Consider the following 13925-nt stretch of genomic DNA (forward strand, 5'->3'; position numbering starts at 1 on the left):
CACTCACGACTTCCAAGAATCGTAGAGACACAAAGGTCAGCAGGTTCCAAACATTCCAAAGGTCCTAAAAATTCTACAGTTTCCAGAATTTCCTGAAGGTTGATCCCAAAAATTCCAAAGGTGCCAAATCTCTTAATTATTCCAAACATCTCTGATGCTCGAAGACTCAAAATGTATAGGGTTCAAAAACCAATGGCTCAGCAAGAAACCAAACGCGCAAAGCTCAACTTTTGAGAGGATCAAGAGGATAGGTACCTAAGCGCCCAAGGTATCAAGAAATCAAAGAGCCAAGAGCTCAAAAGTTCGCCTCAAGGATTCAGGGACCTAATGATCTAAACACCCAGGATTCAACTCAAGTTTCAAAGACCGAAGAAGCTGACGAATTAAAATCCAGAAAAATCCGACTAAGTGATGTACACAATTGGTATAACTGCTAATTTCATGCGATCGGAGCTGTCAGTATTGCTTTTGAAAAACTCGCCATTTGGTTTTTTCTGCTAACGTTATGCTACTACACATTTTACAAAGAAATGCTAAGGTTAAGTGATGTACATTTAGAAGCAAGTACGAAATTGTTAATTTTGTGCTACTGGAGCTTTGGGATTTTGTGCTAGATTTGTGCTACTACACTTTTTACAGAAAAAAATGACCAACATCGAGTGATGTGCACAACGAAGCAAATTGGTATACTCAACTACGAAATTCCTAATTTCGTGCTACCGGAGTTGCTATTATTGTTTTATTTAAAAATCTTGCTATTTGGTTTTTTGTGCTAATGTGCTACACATTTTGTAGAAAAAAATGAACAGGATCGAGTGATATGCACAACGAAACCAGTTTCTATTACTCAACTACGAAATTGGTAATTTTGTGGTATTGAAGATTTTGGTTTTTATGCTCCTTTTGTGCTACTTCAACTTTTACAGTGTGCACAACGAAGCAAATTGGTATACTAAACTACAAAATGGCTAATGGTGTGCTACTAAAGCTGTAAGTTTTTGTGCTGGTTTTGTGCTACTATACCTTTTAGAGGAAAATGTTGCTATTATTCAATTACGAAATTGCTAATATGTGCTACTACACCCTTTCATAGAAGAAATGACCAGGATCAAGTTATGTACACAACGAACCGAGTGAACTATGAAATTGTCAATTTTGTGCTCCTCGAAATGTTGCTGTTTGGCTTTTTGTGCTGGTTTTATGCTACTATACCTTTTACAGAAAAAATGACTAGAATCAAATGATAAGCATAACGAAACAAGTCGCTGTACTTAACTAATATTGCTAATATTGTGCTACTAGAGGTGCTACTACCTTATTTGAAATATTCGCTATTGGGTTTTTCGTGCATTTTACAAAAAATACTAGGATTGTACCGCTTCATAGCGAACATGAGTGGGGGTATGTCTGGCGATAACAAAATCGGTGTTGGGGCCAGAGGGTGCGATCTCTCCGAACCTAAGAGTTTCGTTTCGTTCTGTTTAAAGCCGAGCACGTGGCACAAATTCGGCTTTAGTATTCATGTACTTTAGAGGGATGCGCTGGTCCAAATCTTTGCGTTCGGAGCATGGGTCCGGTTTTGGAGCTTCTAATGGGCGAGATCTAAATGGCGGGAGCAGTGGGAGAGCGGACAATCTAAGCACGTACCACCTGAGGTACGCTCAAATTTAATTCTTAGTGAAGTTTTTGTGCTGCGTCTGCGTGAAGAATCGTGGTGCGATTTGGAAAACCAGCACCAGTTTAACTCCGGGTTTATATGTATACGAATAAACTAATTACAGTAAAGTTCGGGACAAAGAAAAAACTTTTTAGTAGCCCGATTCCTAACCAGGCCTTTTTTTTAATTTACGGAAGGTAAAATATACGCGAAGGAACATTTTCAAATCGGAGAACCACTTTTCAAATAAAAAAAACGGGATTATGTAAATTGACATACGCCTTTTCTTTGATACTTTTGTTGCCTTTGAATCATTTAGACGTTTTTTGGCACTTTCCTTTTCTTCTGAAAGACGTTACACTAACTTTTGGAAATTCAAAGATTAGCAAATATCATTAAGGACTCCGTTTTAGAAGGTTGATAAGCGTTGTTGAAGGTTTATAACGTTTTTAAAGGCAAATAACTTACAGACACTCAAATATACTTAGAAACCAATTGAACCACTTAAAGGCTCAGTTCTTTAAAGACTAAAGGTCGTTCATTACGGTGCGAGCAACTTCGGGAATCGGTCACATATTACTGGGTCCCTAGCAGGTCCAAATATAGTTACTTTTTTAGTTACAATGGGCCCTATAATACTATGTTTCGTTTCGTTTCGTCTCGTCTCGTCTCGTCTGGGCCCTACACGCGGAGCATTGTTTCAAACCCAGACAGTTTTCTAGTGACTTTTTCGTATCTAGTGAATTTTTCTAGTAACTTTTTGAGTTGGAAGCGGCCCTATATTACTATAAGAAAAAAAAACAATCAAGTAATTCTTACCAATGCCAACGGTGTAAGAGGTAGCCGCTCTGGTGTTTCAGAAATTTAGTTTTAAAATTGTATTTTGTTAAACATAGGAAAATGTACATATATACCGCTTCATAAAGAACATGAGCGGAGGTATGTCTAGCGATAGCAAACGATAACAAGAATTGTGTTGGGGAGGGCGGTTGCCGCGATCACTTTTTTGCACACCAATGCCGAGCGAGCCGAAGGCGAGTTCGGCATACTTCGGTCCCTTCCTTAGACTCGCCTCTCTACGTCCACGGTGGCAAACGACGTTCACCAACGACCATACACACACTATACTTATTCAATCATACATCTAACCTAATAAAGCGGCTCGTGTGACGCAGTTGAAGTGAAACTTGACTGTGGTGCTAAGGGTCCCTGGTTCGAATCCGGGTTCGGACATGGATATTTGTAAATGTATAGTGGGTTGGGTTGGTAGAACAGCCTTGGCTGAAACCCCGCCCACTCAAAAATAAAAAGGCAAAAAATAAGTAAATAAAAAACGGCGATTTTTGCGAAAAAGTAGAACTATATAAAATAGTGATTCACTGCCATTATAATCCACCCGAAATACTTGTAATGATCTTAAATTTACTGGCGGCCCTTCTGACCAATACTCACGCTCACTCCTCTTAAAAATAAAGGTGCATCCAAAGTAGTGTCACTTTTTGCCTCTTTTAAGAACTTAAGGATTTTTAAACTATGAAATTTGAAAGAAATTGATCTTTGAGTATCGGAGGTTGCTGGATTTTCAAAAGCTAATGAAGCTGATATACCTTTTTCTTTATACTTTTGTTACCTTTGAATCATTTGGACGCTCTTTTTGACACTTTTCATATTTTTTGCTTTTGAAATTTTATGTCGTAAGACTGTTTAGGAATTTGATACTGGAAGCTTTTAATACGTGGGAATTGAGACAAAGCTTTGTGGTTGAGTTAATGCTGTGCGCCCCTAGTCTGGAGAGCAGAGAATGAGATTGTTCTATTAGGAAATCTGACGTCAATAACCCTTACGGCTGTGCAATGACAATCTAAGAATTGTGATCTTACATGCTTTTGCCACATTTAAAACTATGCAGAAACTTCCCTGAAACATCCCGGTCCCTCATTCGTAGAAACTTCACTCTAAAATTTAGTTTGTGCTGAACTATATAACAAGATCTTTTTGTAAGTTTTAAGTGCACTTGTTGCACGGTATACTTTGGAAAGTGTAGGTCAACGTGTAAAAGTGAAATATTTTTGGGGACCGCTGTTCTGATTAAAAATCGGCGAACAATAAACCGTTAATTAAATTCCTGCACACCACGGTCGCTATAGCTACATTTGCAGGGATGTAATTAAAGCCAACAAACTGAAATTTTCGAAATTCCATAACACGAAAAATTGTCTCCCCGTTTAAACACCAAGACTGCGGGCAGTGCAAAAAGCGCGCGAAACTCTCAAGACAGTTTTCACTTACCTTCACTCGAAACGTGACTGATGGCCATCGAAAAAATTTGAAATAAAGCGGCAGCGGCGAGACGTGCCGCGCGCCGGCACGCTAACATTTTTTAAACGGAAACGCTCTCCCTGCGTTCGCTCCTAGACGATGTAAATGTCCTTCTGTTTGATCAAGTTTGAAAGCACAACGCGACTCGGGAGGCCTATCGAAGGTGTACGCATCGCGGTGGCTCGACGTGCGGTATTGCAAACTATAAGGCAGTCGAGGAGGCACTGACGCCACCGCTGACCATTTCAGCCTGATGGAGTGCAACCTCACAAGCGCTCTGTAAACCGGTTGCTCGTTTTGCGCGCTGTTTAGAGTCGCTCTCTTTTCGCTGCCCCCCTTTGTTTTGCAACTTTTACAATGCGAAGTAGCGTTGAGGTGAGACGATTCGTAACCGCTTTCTGGTAAAAACGAGTTAGTAGCTTTCACGCGATCACGTTACCGGAGGGATGCAATATTTTCGTCTACACAAACTTTTATAGTTAGGGAGATGGATAACAGAAATTAGTCAGGACGCCACCCCCTCGAAAAAATGAAAACCTACACACCGGTTTCTGGATGCACACCATGAAAACAGCCGCATCGCCACAATCTTCGGCGTTTCGTTTTTTTTTGCTAAAAAAATTTTAACGAACGACGCAAATTTTCTGAGCCTATCATTCAAGAAATCTAACAAAAATAGTTTCGAACGCTAGGAGCAGAAATTGAAACATAGAAATACAAAATTTAGACTTGCGACTTCCGGGTACAGATCTCTGACCTTTAAGTTCTGGTAACGAAACTCAGACTTGGACTCAGATTTAAAGTTAAGGGTTCAAGGACTACAAACTACGACTCTACTTATTTTAGATTTCGAACGTCATACTCTACAATCCATACCCCGCACCTTTCGTTTCCTTCATCCGACCCTACACCTCTCACCTTATACTCTTAATACTTCATGGTTCGAGGATGATCCATGCTTCATCTCGTATACTTCATATTTTGCTTCATACTTTACACATTTTACATTTCACAGTTCGTGTATCGTTCTTCGTTCTTCGTTCTTCGCTCTTCGTTCTTCGCTCTTCGCTCTTCGCTCTTCGCTCTTCGTTCTTCGCTCTTCGTTCTTCGTTCTTCGTTCTTCGTTCTTCGTTCTTCGTTCTTCGTTCTTCGTTCTTCGCTCTCCGCTCTCCGCTCTTCCCTCTTCGCTCTTCGCTCTTCGATCTTCGCTCTTCGCTCTTCGCTCTTCGTTCTTCGTTCTTCGTTCTTCGTTCTTCGTCCTTCGTCCTTCGCTCTTCGCTCTTCAACTATAATAGTGACGAAGCTACCGCAATCAAGGTCCGTCATACCTATAGGCGGCGTGCCATTCTTAACACACTGTAGCTTTGTACGTTACACATGTGACAGATGGTAGGGGAGTATTACCATGTACCAGTAGTAGTGTTGGCGGCGACAGAAAGTAGCGAGATAAAGCGAAATTGGTGGGGAGTAGGTGACGGTTTCGGCGGAATCAGATCCGTAAATGGGAACTTCCGATTCTGTCGTCAGTCTGAGGTCATCATAGACGGTTTGATCTCGGGCCATTTCTTTTTAATTTAAAAGGGAACCGTGTTGCAAAGTTGGGATTTCAACATTGCCATAATACTTTAAAAAACAGTATTAGCTCCTTCTTAAGCTTTTAATCAAAAACTCTTAAAAGTCTGCTAGAGGCCGCTAGACATCAAACTGCTACTCTGGCTACTCTATGCCTAGGTTTATGCCGAACTCGCCTAGGCTAGGGCTATGGTTGGTAGAAATAAAGTCCTTTCGTTGAGACCTTTCATTAGAGTACCATGAAACTAGTTTCACCCCCCCCCCGTGTCTCTCCCCAACTACCCCGTACTTTGATAAGAGGACAGAAAGAAGGGCAGTAGTTGGTAGAAAACGGTTTCTTTCGTTGAGACCTTTAATTAGAATACAATGAAAGATAAAATTAATTTTACCCCCTTCCCCCCCACAGTCACCGTCGCTCACTGATCTCGAAAAAGAGTCGCACGGGAAAGTTATAGTTTGTACAAACTAATTTGTTTCGATGAGACCTTTCATTAGAATACCATGAAGGCTAGAACATATGTTTACCCCCCCCCCCATTTTCTAAAGTTTAACTTGGCGCCACTAAAGGCATGCGTCTAATTCGTGTGGCGAGGGGGAGCGACGGGCGGACAAAACGCAATCAATAAATCCTGCTTTATGGAAGACCAATGAAGAATATTGAAAGTGTGGCAATGGACGATTCCCGATCTCTTGGGAGGGGGAGGCATGCTGAAATTGATGAATAGTGTGACAGATGGGGTGTGGGAAGGTGGTAATGAAGTGAGTCGAGACTTATATTCGAGATTTCAGATCCCAGATTCGAAATTCGAGATTCGATTTTCAAGACTCAAGATTCAAGATCTATGATTCAGGATTCAGCATACATTATTCAGGATTCAGCATTCAGCATTCAGGATTCAAGGTTCAGGATTCATGATTGAGCATTCAGGAAAAACCATTCAGGATTCATGATTCAGTACTCAGAATTTAGTATTTAGGATTCATGATTCAGGATTTCGGATTAGGGATTCGGGATTCCGAGTTTAGGATTCAGGATTCAAAATTTAGTATTTAGGATTCATGTTTCAGGATTACGGATTCCGAATTTAGGATTTAGGATCCAGGATTCAGGATTCTGGATTCAAGATTCAGGAGTCGATATTCGGAATTTGGGATTCAGGATTCTGGATTCAGGATTCAGGAGATTCGGGATTCAACATTCGGGATTCATGATTCAGCATCCAGGATTCAAGTTTCGGGATTCGGAAGTCAGAATTTAAGGTTCGGGATTTAGGATTCGGGATGGAGGGTTCGGGATTCAGGATTCAGGATTCAAGAAGCAGGATTCGGGATGCGTGGTTCGGGATTCAGGATTTATCAGGAGATTCGGGATTCGGCAATCGGAATTCAAGATTCAAAATTCAGAATTTCGGATTCAGAATTCAGAATACAAGATTTAAGATTCAAGATTCAGGATTCATTATACATTATTCGGGATTCAGCATTCAGTATTCAGGATTCAAGGTTCAGGATTCGGATCGTGATTCCGATTTAGGATTCAGGATTTGGTACTTGTGATTCATATTTCAGGATTTCGGATTCGGGATTCGAGATACGGAATTCGGGATTATGAATTACGGATTCCGGATTCCGGATTTAGGATTCAGGATTCAGGATCCAGGATTCTGGATTGAAAATTCAGGATTCCGGATTCAGGATTCAGAATTCGCGGAATTTGGGCTCAAGATTCGGGATTTAGGAGATTCGGGATTCAAAATTTCGGATTCAGGAATCAGCATCCAGGATTCAAAAATTCGGGATTCGGAATTCAGAATTCAAGGTTCGGAATTTAGGATTCGGGATGGGAGATTCGGGATTCAGGATTCGGGATGCGTGGTTCGGGATACGGCATTCGGAATTCAGGATTAAAAATTCAGAATTTAGGATTCACAATTCAGAAGTCAGGGTTTAGGATTCAGGATTCAAGATTCAGGATTCAGGATACATTATTCAGGATTCAGTATTCAGCATTCAGGATTCAAGGTTCAGGATTCATGATTGAGGATTCAGGATTCATGATTCAGGATTTAGTATTTAAGATTAGTGATTCAGGATTTCAGATTAGGGATTAGGGATTCGGGTTTTCGGATTTAGGATTCAGGCTTCAGGATTTAGAATTTAGTATTTAGGATAATATTTCAGGATTTCGAATTCGGGATTATGGATTCCGGATTTAGGATTCAAGCTCCAGGATTCAGGATTCCGGATTCGGGATTCGATATTCGGAATTTGGGATTCAGGATTCATCAGATTCGGGATTCAAAATTCTGGATTCAGGATTCAGCATTCAGGATTCAGCATTCAGGATTCAAGGTTCAGGATTCATGATTGAGCATTCAGGAAAAAGGATTCAGGATTGAGGATACATGATTCAAGATTTACAATTTAGTATTTAGTTAGGATTCAGGGACTCGTGATTCAGGATTAAAGATTCAGGATTCAGAATTTAATATTTAGGATTCATGATTCAGGATTCGAGATACGGGATTCGTGGTCAGGAATTACGGATTCGGGATTTAGGATTCAGGATTCAAGATTCTGGATTCGGGATTAAAAATTCCGGATTCAGGATTCAGGATCCAGGATTTAAGATTTAGGATTCGGAAGTCAGGATTCAAGATTCGGGATTCGGAATTCAGGATTCGGGATGGGGGTTCGGGATTCGCGATTCAGGATTTAGGATTCGGGATTCATGGTTCAAGAAGCAGGATTCAGGATTCGGGATTCGGGATGCGTGGCTCGGGATTCGGGATTCAGGATTCATCAGCAGATTTGGGATTCGGCATTCAGGATTCCAGATTCAGAGTTCAGGGCTCAGAATTCAGGAATCAGGATTCAAAATTCAAAATTCAGGATTCAAAACTCAGAACTTGGGATTCAAGAGTCGGAACTCAGGATTTAGGATTCAGGATCTAGGATTTAAAGTTCAAAACCTTGAAATTTTTAGACGCGAAGCCTTTAGGTTTAGGGTTTGAAGAAAAAACACGCAACGAGTAACGATTTGTTAGCGATAAATTCTAAAATAAAAATATTTGTATATTCGAGGTTTTAGTTCCAAAATTTCTAGCAGCTAAGTTTCAAAGATTAAAGGTTTCTAGATACAAAGCTAGGGCATCCAAAATGTGGATGCATTTGGACCAATGGATCGACAAGGGAAGATTCATTATTCAGAATTTAGTATTTAGGATAGGATGTTTTAGGATTTCAGGATTCGAGATACCAGATTCGGGATTAGGAATTACGGATTCCGGATTTAGGATTCAGGATCCAGGATTCAAGATTCAGGATTCTGGATTCAAGATTCGGCATTCCGATTCAGGATTCCGATTCAGCATTCCAATTCAGCATTCCATATTCAGCATCCAGAATTCAAGATTCGAGATTCGGAATTCAGGATTCAAGATTCGGGATTTAGGATTCGGAATGGGGGGTTCGGGATTCGGGATTCAACATTCAGGATTCTGGATTCAAGATTCGGCATTCCAATTCAGGATTCCGATTCAGGATTCCGATTCAGCATTCCGATTCAGCATTCCATATTCAGCATCCAGAATTCAAGATTCGAGATTCGGAATTCAGGATTCAAGATTCGGGCTTAGGATTCGGAATGGGGGGTTCGGGATTCGGAATTCAAGATTCGGAATGCGTGGTTCGGAGTTCGGGATTCAGGATTCATCAGGAGATTCGGCATTGTGCATTCGGAGTTCAGGATTCAAAATTAAGAATTTGGTATTCAGAATTTAGGAGTCAGGGTTCAGGATTCAGGATTCAAGAATCAGGGCACAGGATTCCAAATTCAGAAATTAGGATTCAGAATTCAGGAGTCAGGGTCAGGGATTCAAGATTCAGGGTTCAGGATCCAGAATTCGGGATTAAGGATTCAAAATTCTTAGGATTTAGGATACAAGATTCGGAACTCAGGATTTAGGATTCAGGATCCAGGATCCAAGATTCGGGTTTCGGAATTCAGAATTCTAGATTCAGGATTTAGGATTAGGGATGGGGGTTTCAAGAAGCAGGATTCAGGATTCGGGATGCGTGGTTCGGGATTCAGAATTCATCAGGAGATTTGGGATTCGGCATTCGGAATTCAGGATTCAAAATTCAGAAATTAAAATTCAGAATTCTGGAGTCAGGGTTCAGGATTCAAGATTCAGGATCTAGAATTCGGGTTTAAGGATTCAAAACTCAAAATTTAGGATTTAGGATTCAAGATTCGGAACTCAGGATTTAGGATTCAGGATCCAGGATTCAAGGTGCAAAACCTTGAAATTTTTGAAAGCGAAGCTTTTAGGTTCAGGATTTCTAGAAAAACACGCAGCGAGTAGCCATTTCTTACCAATATGTAATTTCTAAAATAAAAATTTTTATATTCCAGGTTTTTAGTTCCAAAATTTCTAGAATGTAAGTCACAGGTTCAAGGTTTCTAGATACAAAGCTAGGGCATCCAAAATGTGTGGATTATACTGATTATAGGTTTCTGTCTCCAAAATTCTCATCATTTAGAATATAAGATTAATCTACTCATGACCTTGAGGTTACTGAAATTTGAAATTCAAGATTTAAGGTTCAAGATTCGAGATTTAAAATTCGACATTCGAAATGCAAGGTTTGAGGTTCGAAGTTAGGAGTTTGGGGTTTAAGATCCGAAGTTTGACACTAAAGATTCGAGGTTCGAGATTCCTGATTCGAGATTCGACATTCGAGGTTCAAGGTTCGAGGTTAGAGATGCGAGGTTTGAGGTTCAAACATTCGAGAATTGAAATTAGAGATTCTAGATTCAAGGCGTCTTTTGAGATTTGAAACTCGAGATACTAGTTCGTGGTTCGAAGTTTGAGTTTCGAGATTCGAGGTCCGAGATTCGACGTTCGAGGTTCGAAGTTCTGGGTTCAAGGTTTGAGGTTTGACATTCGATATTCGAGATTCCAGATTTGACGTTCGACATTCGAAATTCTCTTGGAAGCAAGTAGGAATAGAAGGGCTCTTGGGTCTTAGGCATGCGATCTTGGGTGTTGGGTCGAGACCTGTAAAAGCCTCAAATGTCTCAAGAGTGAAATATACAAGCTCTCCAAAGGCTTCATGGAGATAGGAACCACAAGGCCCTCTAAAATTGAAAATTCTAAGAGCTACATTGCTCTCAAAATTCAAACGCCTCGAAGTCAGCATTTTCACCCCCCCAAATTTAAAAATCTCAATATTTCCAAATTCCCAGAGTTTAGAATTGCCAAAACTTCAACAAAAATCCAAAAATTAAAATGTCCCAGTTTCAAAATCTAAATTTCAAAAACTCCAAAAACCACAAATTTTTAGATGCCTAAATTCTCAACATTTCCAAAACAAATTTTCCAAAGGTTCAAGCATTCTACAATTTCAAACTCACATGATTTTAAATTCTTAAATACCCAATATTTCAAAAAGCCTAACATTTAAAACTCCCAAAAATCCCGTAATCTCAAACTCCCAAAGTCCACAAAGATCAAAATCGCAAAATCTCAAAGTTTAAAATATCCCAAATCTAAGATTCACAAAACTTCAGCTTGTACAACGGCGCAGTTCCGAACTAGGAAACATTTCATCGAAACGAATTTGAGCAAAGATAGTATTCGCGAGGACCTTATAGGCGTAAGCGTGCAGATCTCCAAATTTCTTCATGACGTGCGGATTAAGGACGATTCTGTTCACATCGAGAAAGTTGTTTATTCTTGTGCTCAGTTCTTTGTCTGTCGACTTGTAGACCCCGTAGAAAGTATCACATTTGATATTCACTTCCGACTTAGTAATTTTGAGAAGACCGTTTACACCCACCTTTCCCGCCATGCTTAGATCGGCACGGTAACCCACTGGAAAATTTGCGAGGTTGAGATCTAATCCCGCGGTTCGACTTACCTATCATGTAGTCCGATCTGCCTTCGCTGCTGTAGTCGAATCCGTCGATGATTGCGTCGACGTACTTGTAGTCTGCCGAGTACCTCACAGCTGGACCGGTGCATTTAATTTTGAGGGTAAATTCTCCATCTGATTCTATGGCACTGAAAGGATGATAAAGTAATGGAGTCTCGGTTGGGTGCCAAAGTGCCTCCTCTAATGGGTCGGTTACCTACTCGACTTTTTCGATGGTGACCTCGGTGTGATTGAACAATTCAATATTTTCAAGCTCTTGAACAAAATTTAGGACGGGCGTCGGCTCCACGACCCAATTTTCCACCTTGATGGGATTCATGGATGGGAAATGATACTGGTACAAACCTGCAAGTGTGCGAGTAAAACGCGAAGGGATCTGGGACGCTTAGTCACCGTCTTTCAGGACACTCAGAGCGTCCTGTATGGCGTCTTTGAGACAATCATTCCAGTGCGGATTGGACCGTGGACATACCTTGAAGAGTGCTGTAATCCGAAGACGCAAATTACGTAAACTGGTCGGATCTTATGGCGACTTACAGAGGAAAGTTCTTCGGTGCGATGCATGGCATGTGACTAGGATGCAGCAAAGCCACACGATGGTTCTCATGTTTTCTATGGACTATTAAAAATTGGCTTCCACGCTTTATAAATATTCATACTTATTACGAGATACCTTTTCAGTTACATTTTGCCAAGGTTTATGGTAATATGGTTACAGTTCAGCAACTGAAGGTTATCCAACCTCGTGTCTATAATCATATCACCAATGGATATGTTTCTTGCAGACGTCTCAATCGCCTTTTGTGAGTACCTCTTCCGACAATCCGTTCTTGAGGTATAAGGGAATATACCAGATCACGATAAGAGGTCGAGGAGGAGGGCTATGGTTGGTAGAAATTAATTCCTTTCGTTGAGACCTTTCATTAGAGTACCATGAAGAAAAAACTAGCTTCACCTCCCCCCCCCCCCCCCCCCCACCACCACCACCACTGCCGTACTTTGATAATAGGACAGACGGAAAGTTATAGTTTGTACAAACCAATTCATTTTGATGAGACCTTTCATTAGAATACCATGAAGGGTAGAACATGTATCCCCCCCCCCCATTTTCTGAAGTTTAACTTGGCTCCACTAAAGGCATGCGTATGCAAAATCTGAGTCCAATTGGTTGTCGTATGTCAAAGTTATGTACGTTTTACTTTCAAAAACATCATCTCAGGAAATAATTCGAGGGGGGGGGGCTTTTAACAGCGAAATTTGATGGCCTACTGCAAACAATTCCAGGACCATTCCCCTAGAAGTAGTTCGAAACAGCGGAAGTGGGTCCGGACGGACGGACGGACGGACAAAACGCAAACAATAGTACACTTTTTTAAATCCTTAAAAAATGCGCTAAAAATCCTGCTTTATGGAAGAGCAATGAAGAATATGGAAAGTGTGGCGATGGACGATTCCCGATCCCTTGGGAGGGGGAGGTATACTGAAATTGATTAATAGTGTGACAGATGGGGTGTGGGAAGGTGGTAATGAAGAGACTCGAGACTCATATTCGAGATTTCAGATCCCAGATTCGAAATTCGAGATTCGATTTTCAAGACTCAAGATTCAATATCTATGTTTTAGGATTCAGGATACATTATTAAGGATTCAGCATTCAGGATTAAAGGTTCAGGATTCAGGATTTCAATTTTAGTATTTAGGATTCATGATTCAGGATTTCGGATTAGGGATTCGGGATTAGGAATTCGGGATTTCGAATTTAGGATTCAGGATTCAAAAGTTAGTATTTAGGATTCATGTTTCAGGATTTTGGATTCGGGATTACGGATTACGGATTACGGATTGTGGATTTAGGATTCAGAATCCAGGATCCAGGATTCAGGATTCAAAATTCAGGATTCTGGATTCAAGATTCGGGATTCGATATTCGGAATTTGGGATTCAAGATTCGGGATTCGGGATTCAGGAGATTCGGGATTCAAAATTCCGGATTCAGGATTCAGCATCCAGGATTCAAGATTCGGGATTCGGAATTCAGAATTCAAGGTTCGGGATTTAGTATTGGGATGGGGGGTTCGGGATTCAGGATTCAAGATCCAAGAAGCAGGATTCAGGATGCGTGGTTCGGGATTCGGGATTCAGGATTCATCAGGAGTTTCGGGATTCGGCATTAAGAATTCAGGGTTCAAAATTTAGAATTTAGGATTCACAATTTAGGAGTGAGGGTTCAGGATTTAGGATTAAAGATTCAGGGTTCAGAATTCAAGATTCAAGATTCAGGTTTCAGGATACATTATTCAGGATTTAGCATTCAGCATTCAGGATTCAAGGTTCAGGATTCATAATTGAGAATTCAGGAAAAAGGATTCAGAATTCATAATTCCGGATTCAGAATTCAGTATTTAGGATTCATGATTCAGGATTTGGGATTAGCGAT

The 13925-nt window shown here is 40.6% G+C and overlaps 2 protein-coding genes across 2 annotated transcripts; both read right to left on the minus strand.

Annotated features, from left to right (window-relative positions):
- Nucleotides 1-4978: 4978 nt before the first annotated feature.
- LOC116161545 (chromatin assembly factor 1 subunit A-like) lies at nt 4979-5539 on the minus strand. The gene is made up of 2 exons (XM_031474931.1): nt 5381-5539; nt 4979-5332 (listed from the first exon to the last, which is right to left on the minus strand). The coding sequence occupies exons 1-2, from the start codon at nt 5537-5539 to the stop codon at nt 4979-4981; spliced, it is 513 nt and encodes a 170-aa protein (XP_031330791.1).
- A 5473-nt stretch (nt 5540-11012) lies between these two features.
- On the minus strand, nt 11013-12095 carry LOC116161546. Its single transcript, XM_031474932.1, has 5 exons — nt 12026-12095; nt 11882-11971; nt 11689-11833; nt 11474-11616; nt 11013-11427 (listed from the first exon to the last, which is right to left on the minus strand). Exons 1-5 carry the CDS (start codon nt 12093-12095, stop codon nt 11120-11122), a joined length of 756 nt encoding a protein of 251 aa, XP_031330792.1. The 3' UTR covers nt 11013-11119.
- Nucleotides 12096-13925: the final 1830 nt, after the last annotated feature.

The sequence above is a fragment of the Photinus pyralis genome, unplaced genomic scaffold, assembly GCF_008802855.1.
Source record: "Photinus pyralis isolate 1611_PpyrPB1 unplaced genomic scaffold, Ppyr1.3 Ppyr1.4_LG10, whole genome shotgun sequence".
Taxonomy (NCBI): domain Eukaryota; kingdom Metazoa; phylum Arthropoda; class Insecta; order Coleoptera; family Lampyridae; genus Photinus; species Photinus pyralis.

What these genes read in the sequence shown, in the direction of transcription:
- LOC116161546 (XM_031474932.1), bottom strand. Translation starts at nt 12,095, where the DNA reads ATGAGAACCATCGTGTGGCTTTGCTGCATCCTAGTCACATGCCATGCA. An exon ending in TCTGAGTGTCCTGAAAGACG is followed by an intron (nt 11,834 to 11,881) that starts GTGACTAAGCGT and finishes GCACACTTGCAG; the next exon opens with GTTTGTACCAGTATCATTTC. An exon ending in GTCACCATCGAAAAAGTCGA is followed by an intron (nt 11,617 to 11,688) that starts GTAGGTAACCGA and finishes TCATCCTTTCAG; the next exon opens with TGCCATAGAATCAGATGGAG.
- LOC116161545 (XM_031474931.1), bottom strand. Translation starts at nt 5,539, where the DNA reads ATGGCCCGAGATCAAACCGTCTATGATGACCTCAGACTGACGACAGAA. An exon ending in AACACTACTACTGGTACATG is followed by an intron (nt 5,333 to 5,380) that starts GTAATACTCCCC and finishes ACAAAGCTACAG; the next exon opens with TGTGTTAAGAATGGCACGCC.